The sequence below is a fragment of the Engraulis encrasicolus genome, chromosome 18, assembly GCF_034702125.1.
Source record: "Engraulis encrasicolus isolate BLACKSEA-1 chromosome 18, IST_EnEncr_1.0, whole genome shotgun sequence".
In the NCBI taxonomy this organism is placed as follows: Eukaryota; Metazoa; Chordata; class Actinopteri; order Clupeiformes; family Engraulidae; genus Engraulis; species Engraulis encrasicolus.
This window is the reverse complement of record NC_085874.1, coordinates 18,256,752-18,278,999: the sequence shown is the minus strand read 5'-3', so window position 1 is coordinate 18,278,999 and position 22,248 is coordinate 18,256,752. Positions and strand designations below refer to the sequence as shown.

The window sequence follows — 22,248 nt, the reverse complement described above, 5'->3', positions numbered from 1 at the left end:
TTGATGTACTTAGGCCTACATGTTATTACACCAGTTACTCCGCTCTACCTAGTGAATAAGTACACTGTAATTACAGCCCCGTTAAAATAAAGTTTCCCCAAACTCACCTCAATGTTGAGTGTGGCGACGTCACTGGAGAGCTGGATGTGGACAGGCACAATCCCATCAGCCGGAACCTCACGGATCATGACGATGACAGGAATCTCTGAAGGGGCCGCATCATCACTGCCGTTCTTCAAGTGCTGCAGACGGGGACCCATGAAGTCAAAGTCCTCCTCCCTCCAGCTCCACGGGCTCATGGTCTTCTGGGTGATGGTCAGGTGCAGCAGCTTCCCCTGGTCTTCCATGCTGAGTGGGCGGCCGTCAAAGGTTGACACTTTCACCTGCAAGACCATTTACATTACATTACATTACATTTCAATTAGCTGACGCTTTTATTCAGAGCGACTTAAAGTTACAATTTTTCAGGGTATAGGTTACAGTCCCTGGAGCAATGTGGGGTTAGGTGCCTTGCTCAAGGGCACTTCAGCCATGGATGCAGGTGTAGGGAGAGGTCAGGTGGGATTCGAACATACAACTCCCAGATTGAAACCAACTCCCTAACCGTTAGGCCACGGCTGCCCCAAGACCATGAAGAGGAGACCCTCTCACGAAATGATTGATTGGGTGGTGGGGGTTGGGGGTTTTGCCTGTAGTGCACTTTGGTGCCAACACACGGTGTCCATGAATTGGTAAATTGCCCACGACGAATCGGGCCAGGGTCAATTCCCATTCCTATCCCCCCGCCCCCCATCTGACTCTCTCCCACTACTGTGGCCAATTCAAAATGGCCCACAAAAGCTGTACCCGCAGCTACGGGTGTTAGTGTAAGCACATAGTATTGCGCGTTATTACATTTACATTGCACCTCCACAATGCAAACTGTTACATGCTGTTCATATTAGTTAATGCAAACACAACACATTCTGAAACGTCAAATAGTCGGAGTAGAGAGGGATAAAAGCCTAGTATAACGTACCTGTGCAGAGAAGTTCAGTGAAGGCTTGATGATGGCAGGGTATCCATGAAAGTCAAGGCTATACTGGCATTTTGCCAATGTAACAGATGCATTGGTGTGATATGTTAGTCCTAAAAGACACAAGTTAAAGGGAATAAATAATCCTTGAATGCATGAAAGTTGATGAAACATAAATGCTGCCACCTACTTGGCAATGTCAAAATACACACACACAATTTCAGTCATCCTTCAGGCAGGAAATGGAATAGTCTCTTATAGAGAACTGTTAGAAGTGTTATTAGATGTCTTATTCTTAACGAATGTGTTAATATCAAACTACTTGTAGTTTTAAATGTTGTGCTTTTTTCCCTGCTGTGATATGACAGACTTACACTGACACTGGGTATCGTATTGCAACTTTGCTGAAATCTTAACTTGCAAATTTGGCCTTTAACATCATGGCAGAAAGAGGTCATGAACCTCACCTGTAAAGTGGTCAGTGACGGCTACTGTGATGAGGACGTACTCATTCCCTCCATAGCCATCGTAGTACTGATACATGTAATCTATGGACCGCTTGTAGTCCTTATCATCCGGCACGGCAAACGAGAAATCAGCTGTGCCATCAATCTGTTAAAGGTAAAAAATGACATTTTCCCCATTCAGCACTGAACCCTTATCAAGGTAACCATGGTAGACAAACTAGCAGATTAGAGTAGAACACTGTAGAGCAGAGTAACGTTGAGTAGAGTAGTAGAGTAAATAAGCATGGAATAGAGATATTTGATCAGTTTCAAAGAAAAGAAAATGATGGCTTTAGGATCACTTCAAACAGAACACAATTATTGGAGGACCAACAGGCAGCAGTGAACTGATATTGCTCAGCCTTACCCAACGTTCATCATTGTAGTGCACACTGAGGCCATGGAAGAAATGTGTGTATGTTATGTTCATGTGTCCAGACACTGGTTTCCCATACGTGTAACTGAGGAGAGGGCAATGAGAAACGTCTTAGAACACTGTTACAGTGACTTGAAGGCAACTATGGCCATTAACACACATGCAGTATATCATGACAGTGCTAACTGCATTGCCAGCAAACAAAACAAATGTTTAGATGGAAGTATAGTTTTTAAGCTATCTGGTCAACACTAAAATCCTGTAGTATTGCTACAATATCTTGGTTAAAGACATTTTTTGCATTTAATGCCCATAAATTAATAGTAATTGGTGGCCGATATGCTGCAATGAATATGCTTATTAGATAGTCCACTAAAAACAAACAAAGAAAAAAATCCATACAATACTGGCACTGGCTGTTATAGCGCCACACTGACGTGTGCTACTGCGGAAATATCACTGACCCATACGCAGTATGTTTTTAAATAAAATACAATATATGGTCCAGACACTTCAGTTGATTTAAAAATTCCAAAACAATCTTTATTAAGTGGGCTAGTACATTAAAAATCACCCACACGTATCGACCCTACGGCCTTCACCATGGTGTGTGGACCAAGGATTTTTTCCTCTCTTTTTCTTGAACATTGCACCCTCCAAGAGCACCAGTTGTTTTTTGAGGAATACTGGTAGCGCTCTATTTACTCTTCTTTTAAAATATAATACCTGTATATATTGCCTTTCATGGCGGAGGCGGTAATGGAAAGTATTGACTGCATCTTCATGTAAAGACATTGGCAGAGGAGAGAGACTTACTGAGCATGCACTGTTCCGCTGAGTGGTTCATCCGGCAACACAAGCTTGGGAACATCCAACTTCACTTCAAAGTAAGGAAGTACTGCACACATCCACACACACACACACACACACACACACACACACACACACACACACACACACACACACACACACACACACACACACACACACACACACACACACACACACACACACACAGAGTTAGATGCACAATACGCATACAGATAGAGGATGAGGGATACAGACGCCAGACGCACATACAGACTTTCTCTCTCACACACGAACACACGTACGCACACCACTGCAGGAATGACTCACACACCTAGATACCCAAGCCCTCACACAAATTGAGTCAATCTCATTCTTTTTTTTTTCGCTTTGTTTGTAGAAGAGTGATAAATGTTTTTCCCTGTTTACGTAGCCCATGGGCTTGTGGATATGACTGATTGACTTCAGATTTGTGCTGTATATAGTCTGCTTACCATAGTGACTGACATGAAAGTGCTTCTCGTCCATTGTCTCCTGCACGCGCAAACACAGAAAGATTGACAAGGGTCAGAGCAACCTTCACCCCAAACAATGAGCATCAGAATTCCTTGCTGAGTTTTTGGATAAAAACTGCACACAAACTGTTCAGCCTCCTGCCCTCTGGAAAGAGGTACAGGCGCCTCCGTTCCCGTACCACCAGGCTTACAAGCAGCACGATGCATCAAGCAATCAAGATACTGAACACTCAACCCACTCTCCCTTCACTGTCAGCCTCTAGCCAGCCAGGCCACTGACAACGCTCCCCCCCCTCATCCCCACCACCATATCTGCGACTGAACACTCCACCTGCACTACTACATCTGTGACTGAACTTTCAACCTGCACTAACTCAAAACATACACATGCACACACACACACACACACACACACACACACACACACACACACACACACACACACACACACACACACACAAGCACACTGCACTTTCTGCACTAAACCCAAACATACACACACTGACACACAACTCATACTCACACACATACACACACACACACACACACACACACACATACACAGGTACACACACACAGACGCACACCGCACTTTCTACCTGCACTAAACACACACACACACACACACACACACACACACACACACACACACACACACACACACACACACACACACACACACACACACACGCACACAAAACACATACAAACACACACACACACATACTGCTGCTGGTGTATTTAAATAAAAACCTTTTTTAATTATTTATTTCTTCAAATGCTACTATTACTATGTCAGAACGCTATAAAGGACTTTTAGGAAAAAGAACAACAAAATACCTCCTCTTAATGTATGTTCTCTACAAGTCTTCTGTTGTCCAGTCTTGCACTTTAAATGTCTGTATGAGCAATGTCTACGTCCATACTGTCTATGTCCATGTATGAGTACTGTCTATGTCTATACTGTCTATGTCCTTACCTAGATTAGTCTATGTCTGCATGGGAGAGCAAGAAACGCAATTTCAAATTCTTTGTATGACCAGTGCATGTAAAGAAATTGACAATAAACTTGACTTGACTTGACAATAAACTTGACTTGATAAGAGCTTCGGCTCTCTTTTAAGCCATTCCTTTTCAATTATGCCTGTCTGGGGTGTTTATTTTACATGTGTTTTGTGTAACACTCATTTTAGTACGAATTTCACGACAGTTTGTCTTGATCATGCTAGAGTAGCAAAACAACAAACGCAAATGAAAAAAAAAAATCAAGGACTTTGAGCTTAACAATAGGGGCAGCATTTTCAAATGCCATTATTTTAATAACATCCACATGCTTGTACCTCTTTGTACTTTCTCGGAAAATTAAACTTTTAAAACTTTTAAATCCTCTTAAATGATAATGCAAAACAAACAGCATGTTGTTTTTGATTTAAGCTCAAAAAATGTGCTCGCTACGATCACAATGTGGCCACATCCCAGTGCTTTGCGTGATTAGAGATACTCACGTTGACTGTCGTCATGATTGTCCAGGCGCCAAGAGGCGGGTTTTGTGAAAGCTGAAACTCTTTGGAGACGATACCCAGGTTGCTCTGCATTGCCAGCCACTGTCGGATTATGTTTCCTCTAGGGTCCTGCATGGTTCCCCAACCCAAGCCGCCCCAGAGCACACAAGAACACAAGGGACAGGTGTTAAAGAGGCCCGTTTCTGTACTGGCCCTTTCACTAGCTTTGTCGCCAAACTGGTCTAGCATCTCTGTGCTACCACAAATATGCTTTTTTTGGACCCCACTGGCTAACAAATTCATTCAACACCACGGAAGCAGCAGTTTTCCCATGATGATTTCAGATTTCTCTCTCTTTGCACCAAAAAGTTAGTCCACTGCAATGCTGCATGTTTTGGTTGGTGTCCTATGGGCCAACCCAATATTAGTGGTTATAGTACTTAGCAATGTAGAATGTATGTTACCAAACATACTTGGCCTCATTTAAAAATGAACGCACAAAAAATACATGTCTACAACTTTCATAATAAATAGAATTCATTACCAGAAGTCAACATCTTAATACTGCGTCCAATAGATATATTCTTCCCTGTTTTCTTTTCAATTTCAGGTTTTGAGGGTGGGACGGTCTGACGTCTCACCTACCTGTCCCGTACCCTTGAATCATTTTACAGTTTCCTCTCTGCTATGATATGTAAGTCAGCAAATTACTTTAAAGATTACAAGTTTGCTCCTTTCTGTTTGTGAGGTGAGGTCCCACCTGTAGTGTGTATATTCTTGGGCCTACTCCTCACTCTGAGAACCAAAAATTCCAGCGCACACACGCGCACACCCGCACGCCACACACACACACACACACACACACACGCACACACACACACACACACACACGCACACGCACACACACACACGCACGCACACGCACGCACACGCACACACACACCTTGATGACCATGTCCACTGGGTGGGTAAAAGGTCGCCCGTCTGGGTGTATGGACAGGGCCCGGATCCTCACCACCTGACCCGGTTTATAATTGGACTTGTCCGTCTGGATGAAGGTGGAGGAGGAAGAGGGGCTGAACCTCAGCATGGTGGAGTTGGAGAAGACCAAGTCCCCATCCACGTAGCCCTTCACCACCAGCATATAGGGCTGCCAGTAGCTCATATCACTAGCAGGGACCTGTGGGGGGCACCACCACAACCAGAGTTGTGTAGAAGAATAGAGTAAGAAAGAATAGAGAAAGAACAAGTACTTTTACAAATTTAATTACATGATATTACTACATTACTGTAGTGTTGTAATGACATCAGTAAGAGCACATCTACATTGACTTTATGCAACTCTGACCACATTACACAACCTGTTACACAACAAGGGCTTACACGAGAGCCATCTCATTGCAGTATCGGGTCAGTTAAGAGATGCACACACTGAGTTTTCGCTTTAAATAAAGTGTGGTGGGTGGTAGACAAACAACAATAAAGAATTTCTGATAGCACAGATTGATATAATATTGGCTGCACTTAAATGAATACTATAGACGTAAGTAACCATAAGATAGATGGTAAATTCTGTTAATGGGCAATTATATTTTATATTTCAATACTTAAGTATAATGTTTTTTAAGTGTGTAAAAGTTCTGATAATAAAGTAGCACATTCACATTCAGTGTGCTACTGTGATTTCTTGCTATGCTACAAATGCGACACTTCCTTTTCATTGTACAGTTAGTCAAGCCATGGGGAGGTAACTTACAGGCACGTTAACCAATACTACTGTTCAGTAGGTTGTGTGACAAATAGATTGCACCACCAGGTTCCTCTCCAGTTTAAGATTTACTGATAAAAATTCTCCATCTAAGCCCATGATGACCTGAAATCTCTATCTATACAGATTAACACCCGAAATCCTCAAACTTGACATTTCTTTCACAATGCATGATCTACGACAGAGGTCTGCATTCAGGGCATCTGTGAGGTCTAATCTTTCAACAAACAAAAACATCTACAATAAAACTACCTTGACACTGTGCTTTTTTGAAAAGACTTAATCCTGAAGACAATGACACGGCTCTTCAGTTGGGAATTTCTCACACAGCATAATAACATACTTTCACTCTGGAGAGAATTCAGTGGATTACGAAGTTTCGGAATGAGACTAAAGGGAGGAGAAATACGAGAGGACACTTGAGATGAAGTGAAATGTTGAAGTGATGAAGTGGGTTTACTCACAGCATCTAATTCTTGCATTTCAGTGGCCCCTGTAAAGGAAACAGAAACCCAACATTTATTGCCATCCAATCTTCCAACAATTTGTTACAGCCATATACTGTATTTTGAAATCCGAGATGATGTTTAAGACATAATAGTGCTACTATTATAAAACCAACCCGAAATCAATAGAAACATTAAATCACTAGTCAGCAAATAACTTAATCAAATGCCAGACAGACAAGACAGGAAGGCAGGCAGGCAGACAAGCAGACAGATAAAACAAATAAAGCGAGTAAGTCATAATAATAAAAGTAAAAGTAACGCACAGAGACAATAATACAACTACTACTGTACTACTAGCCTACTAATAATAATAAAGTAACACACTGAGACAATAATAATGATAAAAATACACACCTGGAGAAATGAGGCTCTGTGTCTTAGCCAGGCTGGTGTTTGTGTGTGTGATCTCAGAGACCACCATGACAGCGGAGTCTCCCAGGATGCTGATGGAGAGGCAGGTGGGGATGCCATGGCGCAGCACCCGCGGCGCTGAGATCAGGTACGACGGACTAGCGCTGGGGCTGCAACAAACAAAATATGAAATATTCAAAGATGAAAGTTGAGAAGATCATCTTCTCCTGCGTCACACCTGCACCTGTATTGCTGAGGGCTTGTGCACAAGGACTCTCATGAACTCAAAATATGAATTAATCATTAAATTATTTTATATATGTGTAGTGTAATGTAAATTCAGATGAATCTAAAATAAATGAAGATTTGAAAAGGAACGGGTAGTAGACAGTCCTTCATGATTCATGACGATTATGAAGTGAAAAAGATGTGTAGATTGTGTGCTTATGGGTTCAGTTGATAAAATGGTTGGATCGAATGTCTAATGTCTCTTCCCTGCGCTTATACAGTGACGCAATGATTTAAAAATGACATACATTCAAATGACACTTTCAAACAAATACTTCAAAAACTTAAACAGAAAAACATATTTGACATAATTACCAAATAAGAGGTAAGCTTAAGTTATGACAACCAGATGTTTCTAAACCAGCCCGATCCATAGTTATACTGGATTTATAAAGCAAAAATACCACCAGATATTTTTTCTATTTGTGCTGTGAGTGAGTGCAGGTGATTTAACACTCAGACCTGCCTGAAAGGTTGTGACCTTGCCTAGGCCTTCTTATTTGTGCGTTCAATAAATTGACTAAGCCTTCTGTATGTGGCAGTAGGCCTACATTTACTTGCTAAACTCAGGATTATAATTCTGTCTTCAACAGAATAGAACAGAAATATAATAGAGCGCCTTTTGCTGTCATTATACTCAATGCCATGAGATTTTTAGACCCCCCCCTATAAGGTGCATACCACAATAACACAACATGTAGAAGATACTATCCTATAAAAGAAATAAAGAATGTAAATACCTTAGAGTTTGTGCTCTGCTAAAACCTATGAGAAATCCAAAGAGCCCAAGTACTCGAAGCCACTCCATTTGCAGCTTCCCTCATCTATGTTGTTTTGTGAATGTGTAACCGAAGCCTACCAAGGATGCTTTTCACACCAACTAAGGCGACCCCACCTATACTTGCCTAAGGGTAGGCGTTCTAACACAAAGTGGACATATCAAATTAAGCGTGTGTAGGAGGACAGGAATAACTGGGGAATTTAGTTATACACTTTAATGATCCTAGAAACAATTTTAATTTTAAAAAGTCAAAGCCCAACTGGGAAACTCCAAACTCCCATTGTCATTGTGACACAGCACACAAGTGAAAACTGCACTCAACAAAATTGCATCTATGCCTCACGGAGCAGCCCCCAATGGCGACCGAAAAGAAGCAGTGCGGCGGGACCGTAGCCTACCATGCTTAGGGTACCTCAATAATGGAGGAGGATGGGGGAGAGCATTGGCTAATTACTCCCCCCACCAACCAGGCGGGTTAGGAGTCGAACCAGCAACATTTGGGCTACAAGACTGGCACCCTAACTGCTTATCCATGATGCCAATTGGGAATTGTATCTCATATTCATAGAGATAGACATATTGTAGGCTAGGCCTATCTGACACGTGTAGAATCAGAACACGTCTAAATAAATAAATAAATAAATAAATACATTGATTAACTCAGAGATTGCACAAAAATATAGTTGCAGTGTTAATTATATCCAGCAGATGGCGCTAATGCACACTACACAATTTAAAGGAGCATTTACCTGACGTCAAAGGGTTAAAGTTGAAAGGTTACGCTTGGCAAGAGCCTCCGCTCCACAATCAACACACGCCGAAATGACTACATTACGGGCATTTAATTGCGACGATCTATTCAGATTTAATAACATGTAGGTGAAATGCCAATGTTCTCACATATTTTGTGCCCAATGTGACTTTCCTTGCCATCGAAGCTGTTTGCATCACGCGCTGTCTGTTGTAGTGGGCTATTCATTGCCAGCTAATCTAGTTACTAATCTGTTTAGTCATACCTGAGTGTAAAACCTATGATGGAACACCAGACATGCGTTCGCATTATTACTAAACGATGGATATTCGTTCACTGACTGTTTACTTTATTGGGTTAGCGGAGTTGTATGCTGAGATCACTGCAAAACATTTGCTAGCCATAGGCTAACTAACATGGTAGCTTATTTGGTACACAGATCTAATGTCTCCACGTTTGTTTCCTTTTCAGAAATTTGGACCCCCTGACAGAGACCGTATCCTTTTCCTTATACCTCACTGAAAGCAAAACGTGTGCTATTACTGAAAAATGCTCGTATTAAACTGCACTGTCGCTCATTGTTTTGTGCCGACGCTAATAACATGGCCGATTTTGCCTTGACTGATTGCCTTGCAGTATGGCATACCATTCTATTTACAGTACCTGGCTCACTGGCCGGAGTATTTCGTTCTTGCCGAGGCACCCGGCGGAGAGCTAATGGGATATAGTAAGTAATTGCCTTCAATGCCTTCCCGCTTATTTTCCAAAGCCTTTTCTTTGACTCCATCAACATATTTAAATACATGTAGTAGCAACTGTACTTGATTCGTACAATATGATTATATTCTATTCAGAATAACTACCAAAAGCAAAAGTACACACAACACATAGGTAGGCCTATGTAAAACACTCAGCATGCATGCCAGGCACACTTGGTATCAAATACACAGGTAATACACGTGTTGCATAAAATATACAGTAACATGCTATGCAGTGCAGTTAGTATATTTGCATAAATGCAATGAGCAGCATAGAACATCACATGGCTTGTTCTGTTTAGTGATGTAGTAGTGAAGGTATGCTGCTCATTGCAGATGTATGCACATGCACTGCATGTAACAGACAGTAGATTTGATGTAATTTGTATGTAACTTACATATTTGATGCATTTGTGCCTGAGAAATGAAGTCAATACAACAGTAGGGCCTACAGAGTTGCATTCATAGATGTCAAATAAAGTGTGTGTTTATTAAGTATACTACTACTTACGAATGCAACTGACTGATGCACTGTGCCCCACAGTCATGGGAAAGGCGGAAGGATCCGTTGCCAGAGAAGAGTGGCATGGGCACGTCACCGCACTCTCTGTGGCCCCCGAATTCCGCCGCCTGGGACTGGCTGCCAAACTCATGGACATGCTTGAGGAGATATCGGAGAGGTACATTCACCATTATCTATTGATCTCTGCAAATGACAGTATAAGTCACACACCTGCTTCAGCTGAATGCATATGCAGAAGGAATGCAGGCAAGATTTATGATTTCAATCCAGTCTGACCGCCTTTGTATCTTACATCAGTGATGGCCAACCATAAATGACCGCCTGGTGCCGAACAATGTTTCCTTCTTTACTAAACTAGTTGATTGAACTTACCACACCGGCCATGTACAGACTCAAAGGAAAGCAGAGAGAGAAACATAATTTCAATTTCCTAAGAAGAAACTGACGATAAAAGCTGACTACCCACACACACACACACACACCTGTAGCACCATAATACTGTATAAGCTAAGAGGGCAGCTAAGCTGAAGAGTGCAGCCAAGGACTTGGCAGAAGAAGCTGAAAGAGCCAGCTTCTGGCTATGGCTGAGAAGGAGGGACAGGTCATGGGGGAAAGAGGGGTCCTAGGGGTAGCTGCAGGGGGCGGCAGGGAGACGTCCCTGCCGTTGCTCCACCACCTTGAGATGTTCCGGGAATAGTGGAGCGAATCAATGAGGGGTGGCTCCCGGCTGACGACCCTGCAGCTACCTCGAAATTTTAGGTCACGTGACGGCGCGCGCCATCGTCGTGAGTGAAGTATGAAGGAGACTAGCGCCACTCACGACTAGTATGAATCCCCCTTGCACCGGCGGAGGTGCGTCAGGCGGAAACGCCATGCAGGTACCCGTACCTGTGCTATCATCTTATATGCCTAATGTCTGCCATGCCATCTAATCCCCTTATTCATTAATGTTTTAGGAAAGGTGCTTTCTTCGTTGACCTCTTTGTGCGTGTCTCCAATCAAGTGGCAGTGAATATGTACAAGCAGTTGGGTTACAGCGTGTATCGCACAGTAATAGAGTACTACTCTGCAAGCAACGGCGAACCAGATGAGGACGCATATGGTAAGTTTCCTATATGTTGCACAATATACATTTTAACAAAACCGATGTGTCGTCACTTGCTTTAGTCACCTCACAATTCTATCAGACCATCACATGTCAAAACCAGCAATTCTAATGAGCAATTCTTTGCCATATTGATACATTTCTATATGGGTGCCAGTGCTAAGTAAGTACACAGCCACATGGTAGTGTGCAACAATGATTTCTACTTTGCGAAACTCACATTTTTCTCTGAAAATTTGAATATCATGAAAGTTAATTTCCTTAATTCCATCAATAATGTTAAACTTTCATGCAGTGTAGATTCTTGGCCCACATTTTTAACTATTCAAACTATTTTACCACAATATATATGAAAACCCATAATATGTAGGATAAACAAATTAATTATTCGAATAGTTTAAAATGTGGGCCATGAATCTAAAATCCAAGTCAGTTGAACAGTATTGATAGAATTAAGGAAATAAACCAAACAAACAAAACTTTTCATGGTATTTTTTTTTTTGTTGGAGCTTTAAAGGGACACTGTGCAGGAAATGGTCAAAAAAGGTACTGCAACTATGCTGCTCATTGAAACTGGGCTGCCTATTGTCAAATTTGATCTTTACATGAAAGTTTACTAAGTAATAAACAAATATTTTCTAGTGTGGTCAAAGTACAGTCATTTTTGCAGCTAAAAATGGCTATTTTTGGAAATTCCAAATGGCGGACCATGGAGAAGATCCCCCTTTTCATGTATGAAAAGTGCAATTTTTCCAGTCATAGTGAATATTAGAATATACATTAGAATTTGATGGTGGTGGTAAGTATTTGTTAAAAAAAGGTAGCATTAGTGAATGGGCAGCATGAATTCTGGAAATAAACGACTAACAATTTCAGTGTCCCTATTAGTGCAAATACAGATGGAGGATTGCAGTTGCAACACGGCTTCATTATTCACCTTGATAATCGTTGCATGTCCTTGATTTGTCTCTGCAGATATGAGGAAGGCACTCTCGAGGGACACAGAGAAGAAGTCCATAATCCCCTTACCACATCCTGTAAGGCCAGAAGACATAGAATAACACTGGGCAGTGACTCTCTAGAGGCATCTTATCAACCCATATTGGGGGAAATACTGTTTTTATGACTTACAATTTGATTTTATTATATTTTTTGCTTCAAGAACCGTGATCATGCTGATTTTGTTCTTGCAGATGCATGAGAGTCACAGTCACAAAATATTTAAACCTTTATTTTCCCCCCCAATAGCCCCCAAAAAGCCAAGGCGACATTAGCAAAGAGGACCCCTGACACGATCACTGTTGCTGCTGTTCTGATAGCATCCGGAATAAAGACAATTTCTGCACATTTTTCCTCCATTTGTTTTATTTATTTTCTTGTAAAACATAAAAATACACTTGATCAGCTGCTCAGAGAGTCCCCAAAAAGCTAATGGACGAGGGTAAGAAAAAAAACAAAAGTTGTTAAAAATTAGTCATCTTCTGAACTAGGTCTCCTTTTCTTTTTCTCTTTCTCCTCCTCCTCGCCATCGTCGTCTTTGTCATTGTTGTCCTCCCTCTTCCTCTTCCCTTGGTCGTTTTCTTTATCGTCATCCCCATCATCAGAGTCACTATCGCTGCTAGTACTACTTTCACTGCTGGTGCTCTCCACATCATCTCGATCGTCATACGTGTTCTCTGCTGGTACCCCTTCTGCTGTGACGGGGGGCAGTACCATGGGCTGGCGGAGTACAGCTTGGGGACGAGGCTCAGTGTCACCCTCCTCTCCTCCATTCTCTTCTTCCTCCTCCTCCTCTCCTCCATTCTCCTCCTCCTCCTGGGCCCGTCCCATTTCTTCTCCATGATCCTCGTCCTCCTGATGCTGTTGCTTCTTCCACATCTTGGCCATGGCGAGTAGCTTGAGGTTGGGCTGGTTGGCAGTGTCTTCTGGGAAGATGTAGTCGTAGTACTCCTCCCACCCTGCATCCGACTGAGGAAGAACAGGGAGAACAAAAGAGCAGAGATTACATTTTAATCACCATGTGATGAGACGTACATTGCACATAGCCTTCAGGGAGAGGTTGACATACTAAAGTGGCCAAATATAACACTGTATACAGTAAAGGGCCAAATCGAAAATATTTGTCATATGATGACTCATGCAATATTAAGTGAACAGATTCAACATGGAATTTTTTCTTGACGTAGTCTCTTCTCTATCATCATTGTGCAGATGCCCGTAACAAAATAATCGTAAGTGCCATGTAAAAAATGAGTAAAGAAGGGTGTGAAATACAAACAATGGTGTACATATCACTAGATGATAATTGGCACCTCTGCTATCTACGGAATTTTTAAATGGAGTATTCATACTAATGCCCACGAAGATGCATTACCCCTGGCAAATGCAAATGGGGGCTTAATTCTTTTTGCCTTTATTAACATAAATACAGTGACAGTGGTGACAGGAAGTAAGTGGGTTGGGAAATTACCAACCCACCATTTGGCAGTGTCTCAGCGCGCTGCGCCACAGCTGCCCCCCACCAAATAAATTCATAATTGAAAAAATGGATAATGCATAATGCCACATATTGTCCATATAATGAAGTGTGTAAATACAAATAAAGCAATAAAAACTTCAGTATACAAATAAATATTTTTTAAAAACCCAATTGACGTACCCCGTCCTCGGCGGTGAGCTTCCTCCTCCTCTTGACCTTCTCTGGCAGCAGCTTCCTGACGCGCTCCCGCGTGACCATGGAGCCAAACTCCTGCTCGTAGTCCCTCCAGGACTCCAGCAGCATCAGCCGCTCCTCCTTCTCCTCGCAGCTCCGCAGGCCCTTGTTGGCCTCCTCGTAGATCTGCCGGCAGCGCTGCACACGCTCCCCGCTGTCGATGGACAGCTCGAACTGGGCGTAGCTGATCCAGACCTAAGGGGGGTGTTAATCAGAGAGGATGTGTTCATTTCCCCAAGATGACCGCAATGATGCAAAGGGTAACATTTTAGAAGTCTTTGGAAATGTAAATTCACAAGTACTGCTGTACATTACACTTCAGAGTGGCTCAGTGATTCAACTGGTGTACATGAAGTTGACATACAAACCCATTTCCCTTAGTTGCACCAAAATATGAAAAGACTAAATCAATCTGAATTCTGAATTATTTACCCTAAAACCCCTAAGGACAAATCTGATTGACTCCATGAAAACGCCAACAAACAATATTTGACAAAGAACCCCCTGCGCCCAACTGGTCAGTATGAACAATACTTTGAATGTGTTCCAGGCTGATTCCTGACAATTGCTCTTTATAGTAGTGTTGCACCGATACCGATACCAGTATCGGCCGGGGCCCCGATACTGCACTAAAATGGTGGTATCGGTATCGGCCGATACCAACAAATAGGGCACTGATACCATTTACAGATGCTAGTATGACAGTTAAACGGAGCCTTGATTTTATTTATTTTATATCATAGGTATTTAAAAGTATAAAAAGTTCTACTGGAGTAGGCAGCAGCCTGACAAAGCCATAATAGCAAAGATGCTACATCCAAGTAGTAGCCTATATAACTTTTCATATTTATACTGTATATAAATTTCGAACAGAGTAGTATCGGTATGGTATCGGTATCGGCCGATAATGCACAATCAGGTATCGGGTATCGGTATCGGGGCTAAAAAATGGTATCGGTGCAACACTACTTTATAGTCAGCAATCAACACACTTGTAATCAGGAGTAGTCTATGTGGTAATTAGTCCAATGGAGCCAGTTATTCAAAGTCCAACATCTGTTTAACACATCTGTAGTGATGTAGCACAAGCAGCTTCCCAAACAGCACAGCTGGCTGCTGCTACACACCAACACGTGGGAATATGACATGTTGAGAAATAACATGATTGTAGAAAGTAGACACAGTTCGTAATGTTGAACCCCAGACAGACCTTGACGTGCTGCGTGCGCTGCAGGAGCCTCTTGTAAAGTTCTCTCGTGTTGTCGTACTCCTCTTGCTCAATTTCAAAGTCAATGTAGGACTTCCACAACACCTTTAAAAACATCACGAAATATACGCAAGTCAAGTGATTACTGAATGACAAGATTATAAAACAACTGACCAAAGCAATCAAACATTTTGGCATAGTTCATGTACAATAGCCTACTGTTAAGAGGTGACTGCTGACAGCAGGTTCAAGCTGACAGCAGGTTCAAACTGACTGCAGTCAAAAGATGAAACAAAACTCCAAGGCAAAACTATGTGGGCAGATTTGAGGCACAAAATCCCCCACTACATCCATTCACAATATAAATATGTAGCGTATATCTGAAGTGGCATTGTTTAGTGATATGAGCGAAAATCATCATGGCCGACATCCTCACCTCAGGCATGTCCAGGCGGGGCTGCCCGATGGCCAGCTCGAATATGGCCCTGGCCCTCTCCGTGTCTCCCAGGATGGTCTCCAGCTCGGCGAACTTGATCCAGGTGGTGCAGTTCTCGGGGCTGTACTCCAGGTACTTCTCGTACAGCTTCCTGCAGCGGTCAAACTCTCGCAGCTGCAGCTCCAGCTCGATGTAGCCTTTGAACAGTTTGTTCTTGGGACACTTACCGATGCCTGCTCCCTATGTACAGACATAACGACAAACAATGATGTGTTGTGATGAGTAAACAATGCTATTTTAGAAAGTAATCGATTACTCCAAAATGATGAATGAACCACTTACCAGGCCACGGCGAGCGCCTTGAAGATTTTTCTGACGGATTTCAAACTGGGCGTAGAGCAGCCACATCTTGGCAAATGTGAACTAGAGGGGTCACATGAGACAGATTATTCCTCTGGTAAGTTACAAGGTTCACTGTCAGAGTGGCAAAGTTCTCTGCCATATATTTAACAAGGTACCGTACCTTTTTGTGTGGGATGAGGTCCAGACATGCTTGGTACACCTGCCTTGTCCTTTCGGGGTCCTGTAGAACCAACAAAAACCTTAATTTACATGTATTCTTATTCCAAAATGTTGTTTCAGCATCCTTTAGGGGGTATAACTTCTACATACCACTTGGGAAGTAATTCAGTCATTACTATATGTATCTTAAGAGGGCAGAGTTAACCTGATGAAGGTATTGGACCGAAATGTCGTATATTGAGCTGGCAAGCAGCTCAATGCACCAAGCAATCAAGATACTGAACACTCAACCCACTCTCCCTCCACTGTCAGCCTCTAGCCAGCAAGGCCACTGACAACCCCTCCCCCTCATCCCCCACCACCATATCTGCGACTGAACATTCCACCTGCACTACTAGATTTGTGACTGAACTTTCAACCTGCACTAACTCAAAACATGCGCACATGCGCGCACGCGCACACACACACACACACACACACACACACTGCACTTTCTGCACTAAACCCAAAAACATACACACACTGACACACAACTCACACACACACACACACACACCGCACCTTCTACCTGCACTAAACACACACACACACACACACACACACACACACACACACACACACACACACACACACACACACACACACACACACACACACACACTGCTGCTGGTGTACTTGACAGACCTATTTTAATATTTATTTTTCTTCAAAATGCTACTATTACTATGTCAGAACGCCATAAAGGACTTTTAGGAAAAGCACAACAATTACCTCCTCCTAATGTATGTTCTCTACAAGCCTTCTGTTGTCCAGTCTTGCACTTTAAATGTCTGTATGAGCACTGTCTATGTCCACACTGTCTTATGTCCATGTATAAGTACTGTCTATGTCAGTGGCGGCTGGTAGTCTGTCAAACAGGGGAGGCTGTTCAATTACAATATGTCCAGAACGCAAAAATAAAGGGGGGGGGGGGGGGGGGGGGGATTTTGACACACATCTTACATTGGTCCTGAGCCACATATGGCCTCACACACTAAAGGACTCTTGTTGAAACAAATGTGTTAATCATTAATCATTATCCCCCTTGTAGCCTATTCATAGGGAAATGTTTTTATTATTATTATTATTATCATTAGGCCTACCTCCGCCACATAATGATGTGATTTAGTTTGCCTTCGTTGTCTTTGTTCATTACTGGGTGCACGGCTTAACTTACCACTAGAGGTCGCAAAATCTTTAATTATTTACCAGACATTGCCAACACAAGGAAACAAGGACTCGCCACTCACGGGACTTGGCAGTTAACCAGTTGATAAGACACCACGAAAGCTCAAAAGAAACGGTTGTTCTTCCCTACCTTTTTCACCAAGTCAATATTAGGCAGTGCTCTGCTCTGCTCCTTGATATTCATTTTCTCCTCATAAGGACGACTGGAATTCGCCAGAATTTAATCCACAATGCTTGGCATTTTGCATAGCTCTCTAGCTTTCTTGCAAGCTAGCCCTAACGAAAAGTAGGCAACTTCAACTTTTGAATTGGGAGATTAAAAAGGATAAGGACATGCCACTATTAAGACTTTATTCGCAACACTAGTGTCACTAGGTTTACAAGAATATGTACACAAAACTGGAGTACACCGCAATGAATAGCTTCCCCACTGGTTACCACGACGAAACTTCTAAGTCAAATTAATAACATATCCGCATTTCGAAATGAAATCAACTACTGCCTACTGACACGGGGTTCACCCAATCACAAGTCGGAGCTCCAGTCTCCGGTCCCTCCCCCCTCCTCTCTCTTCTCCATTCACTCCCAGTGAGGCTCAGTCTCAAAATCAAAAAAATTTCACGGCAATAGCCAATGACCGTTTAGCATTCTGCCATTGAAAAATCGTACAATCCCACATGCCATTGAAGTCCATTGAGACTCGACTCGCTTGCGTTGTCATGAGCGGAAAAAAACTCGTGCGAGCCTCTGGATCTTTTAACAGATTGGTTTCATCTCTAAGTTGAGCACATGCATTTTCTTTACTTTACCCATTGGGAAACTCCCAACTCCCATTGTCATTGTGACACAGCACTCCACAGCACACAAGTGAACACTGCACACTGCACACAACGAAATTGCATTTATGCCTCACCCGTGCAAGGGGGCAGCCCTCAGTGGCGCCCCATGGGGAGCAGTGCGGTGGGACGGTACCATGCTCAGGATACCTCAGTCATGGAGGAGGATGGGGGAGAGCACTGGTTGATTACTCCCCCCACCAACCTGGCGGGTCGGGAATCGAACCGGCAACCTCTGGGATGCAAGTCTGACGCCCTAACCGCTCACCCATGACTGCCCTATGGAGCTGGGTCTGAAATAGCAATGTTATTAAGTTGTGTAAAGCATTAGTTTACATACTATTCTCCGTGATTTTGGACAGGAGGCGGCGCCTCCCTTGTACTCAAAGAGGAATCGCCTCTGGTCTATGTCTATACTGTCTATGTCCTTACCTAGATTAGTCTATGTCTGAATGGGAAAGCAAGAAATGTAATTTCAAATTCTTTGTATGACCAGTGCATGTAAAGAAATTGACAATAAAACCTACTTGACTTGACTTGTATTTAAGAAAAGCAGCGAAATGGTCAGTGTGCGGGAGTTCTTTTCAAGTGGTCTGCCGATTGACCATGGGCCATCTCCGACGCACCTGCCAGCTGAGGGGTGTGAAAACATTCCAAGATTAAGAGGGCAGAGTTGACTCGCCTTGACCTCCAGCTCCTCATAGAGGGCGTAGTTGATCCACAGGTAGATGTAGCGTCGCCAGTGCCTCTTCTCCTGGATGGGCGGCATGTTGGCGATGGCCCTCTCGTACACCTCTCGCACCGCATCCGGCTCAGCATCGTTCTCCACCAGACGCAGGTAGTCAAACCAGGCGTCATAATTATGTGGATTGGCCTAGAAATGGAGCATGTCAATTACTGTTCTCACATTCACACAGAAATTGAGACATTGTTGTAAAATATAGTCATTGATATAATGCGTGAAGTAAAACAATGTTACAGTATGTCATTTCACAATAAAAAAATGAAAAGAATTAACATTCTCTGGAATTGACTGTTTTCAGAACTGCATGGTGCTTCTGGGAATTCATCTAACAGCATGTTTGATTTTTATAATGGCAATAGAAGGATGATAATGATGTTTTTGTCTGTGTGTAGGATAAAGAACTGTACCTTGACTTCCTCCTCGTATTGGAACCTTCTTTTGCTGACGATGACATCCTCGATTCCTCTCCTGTCGCCAAACTTCTTCTCAAACATGGTGTAGTTCTTAAAGAGCTCCTGAGCTTGCTGCTTGGGGATCCGGTCCAAGGCATACTTGTAAATGACTCGCACTCGTTCAAACTAAAGAAAAGATAGACAGACCAGTAAAATATAAGTGAAAGTGCTGTGGAGGAATGGCTGTTACACAATTATATGATATGCATATTATATTACCAGAATATTATATTTTACAAGCTAAATGACTGAATGATGCACTGGTGATACACAAGACAATGTTTCCATAGAATGCATTACCTCCTTCTGTTTCTCCTCAAACCTTGCGAAAGCCACATATAAATTCTCGTCCACGTGCTCCTCTCCAAAAAACTCCACCCCTCTCTCAAACACCTTCCTCCCATGGGTGATGTAGCCATGCTTTTCCTCAAAGTGGGCATATTTTATCCAGTTCTTGACCTCTGGATGCACAATAACGAGTGCACTGGAGTCAAGGAATTTAACAGACGTGGAAGATGCCACAACCTTCAAGGTAGACTGTGATGCCAAACAAAACGTCGGTACATATTTGCAGTGTGTGCCTAGTACATTATACACAGTTCAAAATGATGCTTTTCCACACCTCTGTAGTTGGAGAAATGTGTAGGATATTATCCCAGTTGGGTTGCCATTCAAGCGTAAAGAAATCTCGCACCGTCAATTCCACCAAAAACCTTAAATACAAAGTTTCGGTCATCTGACCAGAAGAAGTTTACCTGAAGAATGCCGGACCACCGAAACGTATTTTTGTTTGTTGGTGGAATGGACAGTGTGCAGGATTTCTTCACCTTTGCATTACACAAAGAAAATACATATATATTTACGAGTCACATCCTACTTTGGCATCATCATAGAAGATTGTTGAATATTATTTATGCTTCATGAAAAGGATATATCGCTCATAGATGGTGCGGGCCTTCTCCACTTCCTTGTAGCGCAACTCAAAGTTGATGTAGGAATGCCATGCCTGCAGCTCGGGCTCCCACTCTGTCCATCTCTCAAACACCTGCCGACAGCCGGCCACGTTCCCAAGCATCTCCTCCATGTAAGTGTACTTGTACCTGGTCGGGGCAAGAGAAGGTTCAAAATTACCATCATTTGTCATTGTGATTACACAGCACAGTGGTACACGACGAAACACAAATGTGACTGTTGCACACATTAATTGCTCCCTTGCAGTACTTGGGGAGCAGTGTGTGGAGAAGGAAGACATTCAGGAGGGCACCTCCCCCCCAAGTACATTTTTCCAGGCTGCCAGGTTAACACTGCCCCACAGCAGGGATGTCTTCTCTAAAGTTGCTTTTGCCAAATACTTGTGTAAGATATTCGTTTTTGTTGTTTTTCATATTCTATTTTATAGGAAACTGCAGAGCTGATGGAGACCCTCACCAGAACTGGTTGACACGGGGTAAAATGGTGATGGCTCTGTCCCAGATGTTGCGTGCATGGTTCACTTGGCGGTTCTTCATCTCCATTTCGGCATATTTCAACCACAGGGTGATGTTTCGATGGTCTACGTCCAGAGCACGCTCGAAGATAGACCGAGCCCTGGAAACAAATCAAAGCCTTTTTTAACAACCACCATATAGGTACAAAACTGGGAGCTGAGGTGGATGCAATGCCTACACAACTTTACCTCTGCACTTCTTTCAAGCTTTCCTCCCATTCTGCGTATCTTATCCAGTTGCTGATGACAGTTCGGTTTTTCCTGATGTTGTCCTCAAAAGCCTGTGATCAGACAAAATCGGATCAGATCGAACTGTACCATATGAGGTAGCAATCTTAATGATATTTGGACTGATATGGACCACTTGGATATTGCTTGAGCGATTACTTACCTTTCGCTTTCTTAACTTGTAGTCATTTAACTCTTCTTCATCTGTGATCTTTTGTTTTGGGGGCGGTGGCAGAAGCTCAAGTTCTCTCTCTTTCGCCTCCCTCAACAGCTGCTCAGCTGTGATTTGAACTTCGGCCGGGGCTTTGTTTTTAACCTTGAAATAACACAATGATAGCCAAGGAAATGGACATTAGAAACTGTTTGCATGAATCCTAGTTCTATATCCTTCCATCTCAGTTGTACTTAGAAATAGCTAACAGGAAACATGGAAGCCTGCAGATCATCCACTAACTCTAACCACGGCGCAAAAAGCTCCCTCAATTAGAGCACATACTGCAACAATATTTACAACAAAAGACAAATAACAGTGGTGTGCCGTATTTTGATGCAGGTAAACATTGCACTGGTCTGAAATAGGCTAAGCTAAAGTCGGCTAACGTTTCGCTAGCTAACTAGTTGTAGTTGGAAGGAAAAACATGTACCTTGGCCACTTTTGGAATCCTCTGTTTTCCTGCGGCGGTAGACGCCATTTTTCAATTTTGGTAGACAACAGAAATACTACACTAGCAAAGAAACAAACAGCTGCGTGTTTCAGAAACTAAAAAAACTCGCATGTATCATCCGAGGCGTGAGGTTTCCGCCATTGCAATTTTGCAAACGTATGACGTACGTCGTGCGT

At 42.8% G+C, this 22,248-nt stretch overlaps 3 protein-coding genes across 4 annotated transcripts in view; 1 reads left to right on the top strand and 2 right to left on the bottom strand.

Moving 5' to 3' along the window:
* The window catches only part of cd109 (CD109 molecule), a 29,273-nt gene extending 27,660 nt beyond the window's left edge, over nucleotides 1–1,613 (bottom strand). The window contains exons 1-3 of the mRNA XM_063222400.1: nucleotides 1,483–1,613; nucleotides 1,019–1,128; nucleotides 108–383 (exon numbers count right to left, since the gene is read on the bottom strand). Coding sequence (XP_063078470.1) covers nucleotides 108–383; nucleotides 1,019–1,128; nucleotides 1,483–1,558 — 462 coding nt within the window. The 5' untranslated portion in view covers nucleotides 1,559–1,613. The remainder of the gene's footprint in view (nucleotides 1–107; nucleotides 384–1,018; nucleotides 1,129–1,482) is intronic.
* A 7,560-nt stretch (nucleotides 1,614–9,173) lies between these two features.
* Nucleotides 9,174–12,900, top strand: naa20 (N-alpha-acetyltransferase 20, NatB catalytic subunit). Of its 2 annotated transcripts, XM_063223168.1 has the most exons (7): nucleotides 9,174–9,293; nucleotides 9,641–9,665; nucleotides 9,806–9,896; nucleotides 10,472–10,607; nucleotides 11,407–11,552; nucleotides 12,531–12,592; nucleotides 12,804–12,900. In XM_063223168.1, the coding sequence occupies exons 1-7, from the start codon at nucleotides 9,241–9,243 to the stop codon at nucleotides 12,843–12,845; spliced, it is 555 nt and encodes a 184-aa protein (XP_063079238.1). In that variant the 5' UTR covers nucleotides 9,174–9,240; the 3' UTR covers nucleotides 12,846–12,900. The 2 variants fall into 2 exon arrangements, with proteins under 2 accessions (XP_063079238.1, XP_063079239.1); XM_063223169.1 differs by having other exon boundaries at nucleotides 12,531–12,900.
* A 7-nt stretch (nucleotides 12,901–12,907) lies between these two features.
* Nucleotides 12,908–22,244, bottom strand: crnkl1 (crooked neck pre-mRNA splicing factor 1). Its single transcript, XM_063223167.1, has 14 exons — nucleotides 22,052–22,244; nucleotides 21,571–21,723; nucleotides 21,369–21,460; nucleotides 21,122–21,280; nucleotides 20,627–20,793; nucleotides 19,994–20,172; nucleotides 19,649–19,819; nucleotides 19,179–19,370; nucleotides 16,435–16,494; nucleotides 16,254–16,334; nucleotides 15,912–16,151; nucleotides 15,479–15,580; nucleotides 14,215–14,463; nucleotides 12,908–13,523 (listed from the first exon to the last, which is right to left on the bottom strand). Exons 1-14 carry the CDS (start codon nucleotides 22,097–22,099, stop codon nucleotides 13,026–13,028), a joined length of 2,391 nt encoding a protein of 796 aa, XP_063079237.1. The 5' UTR covers nucleotides 22,100–22,244; the 3' UTR covers nucleotides 12,908–13,025.
* Nucleotides 22,245–22,248: the final 4 nt, after the last annotated feature.

What these genes read in the sequence shown, in the direction of transcription:
- naa20 (XM_063223168.1), top strand. Translation starts at nt 9,241, where the DNA reads ATGACTACATTACGGGCATTTAATTGCGACGATCTATTCAGATTTAAT. An exon ending in CTATTCAGATTTAATAACAT is followed by an intron (nt 9,294 to 9,640) that starts GTAGGTGAAATG and finishes TTTCCTTTTCAG; the next exon opens with AAATTTGGACCCCCTGACAG. An exon ending in ACCAGATGAGGACGCATATG is followed by an intron (nt 11,553 to 12,530) that starts GTAAGTTTCCTA and finishes TTGTCTCTGCAG; the next exon opens with ATATGAGGAAGGCACTCTCG.
- crnkl1 (XM_063223167.1), bottom strand. Translation starts at nt 22,099, where the DNA reads ATGGCGTCTACCGCCGCAGGAAAACAGAGGATTCCAAAAGTGGCCAAG. An exon ending in ACAAGTTAAGAAAGCGAAAG is followed by an intron (nt 21,461 to 21,570) that starts GTAAGTAATCGC and finishes GTCTGATCACAG; the next exon opens with GCTTTTGAGGACAACATCAG. An exon ending in ATGAGGAGCTGGAGGTCAAG is followed by an intron (nt 16,495 to 19,178) that starts GCGAGTCAACTC and finishes TTGGTTCTACAG; the next exon opens with GACCCCGAAAGGACAAGGCA.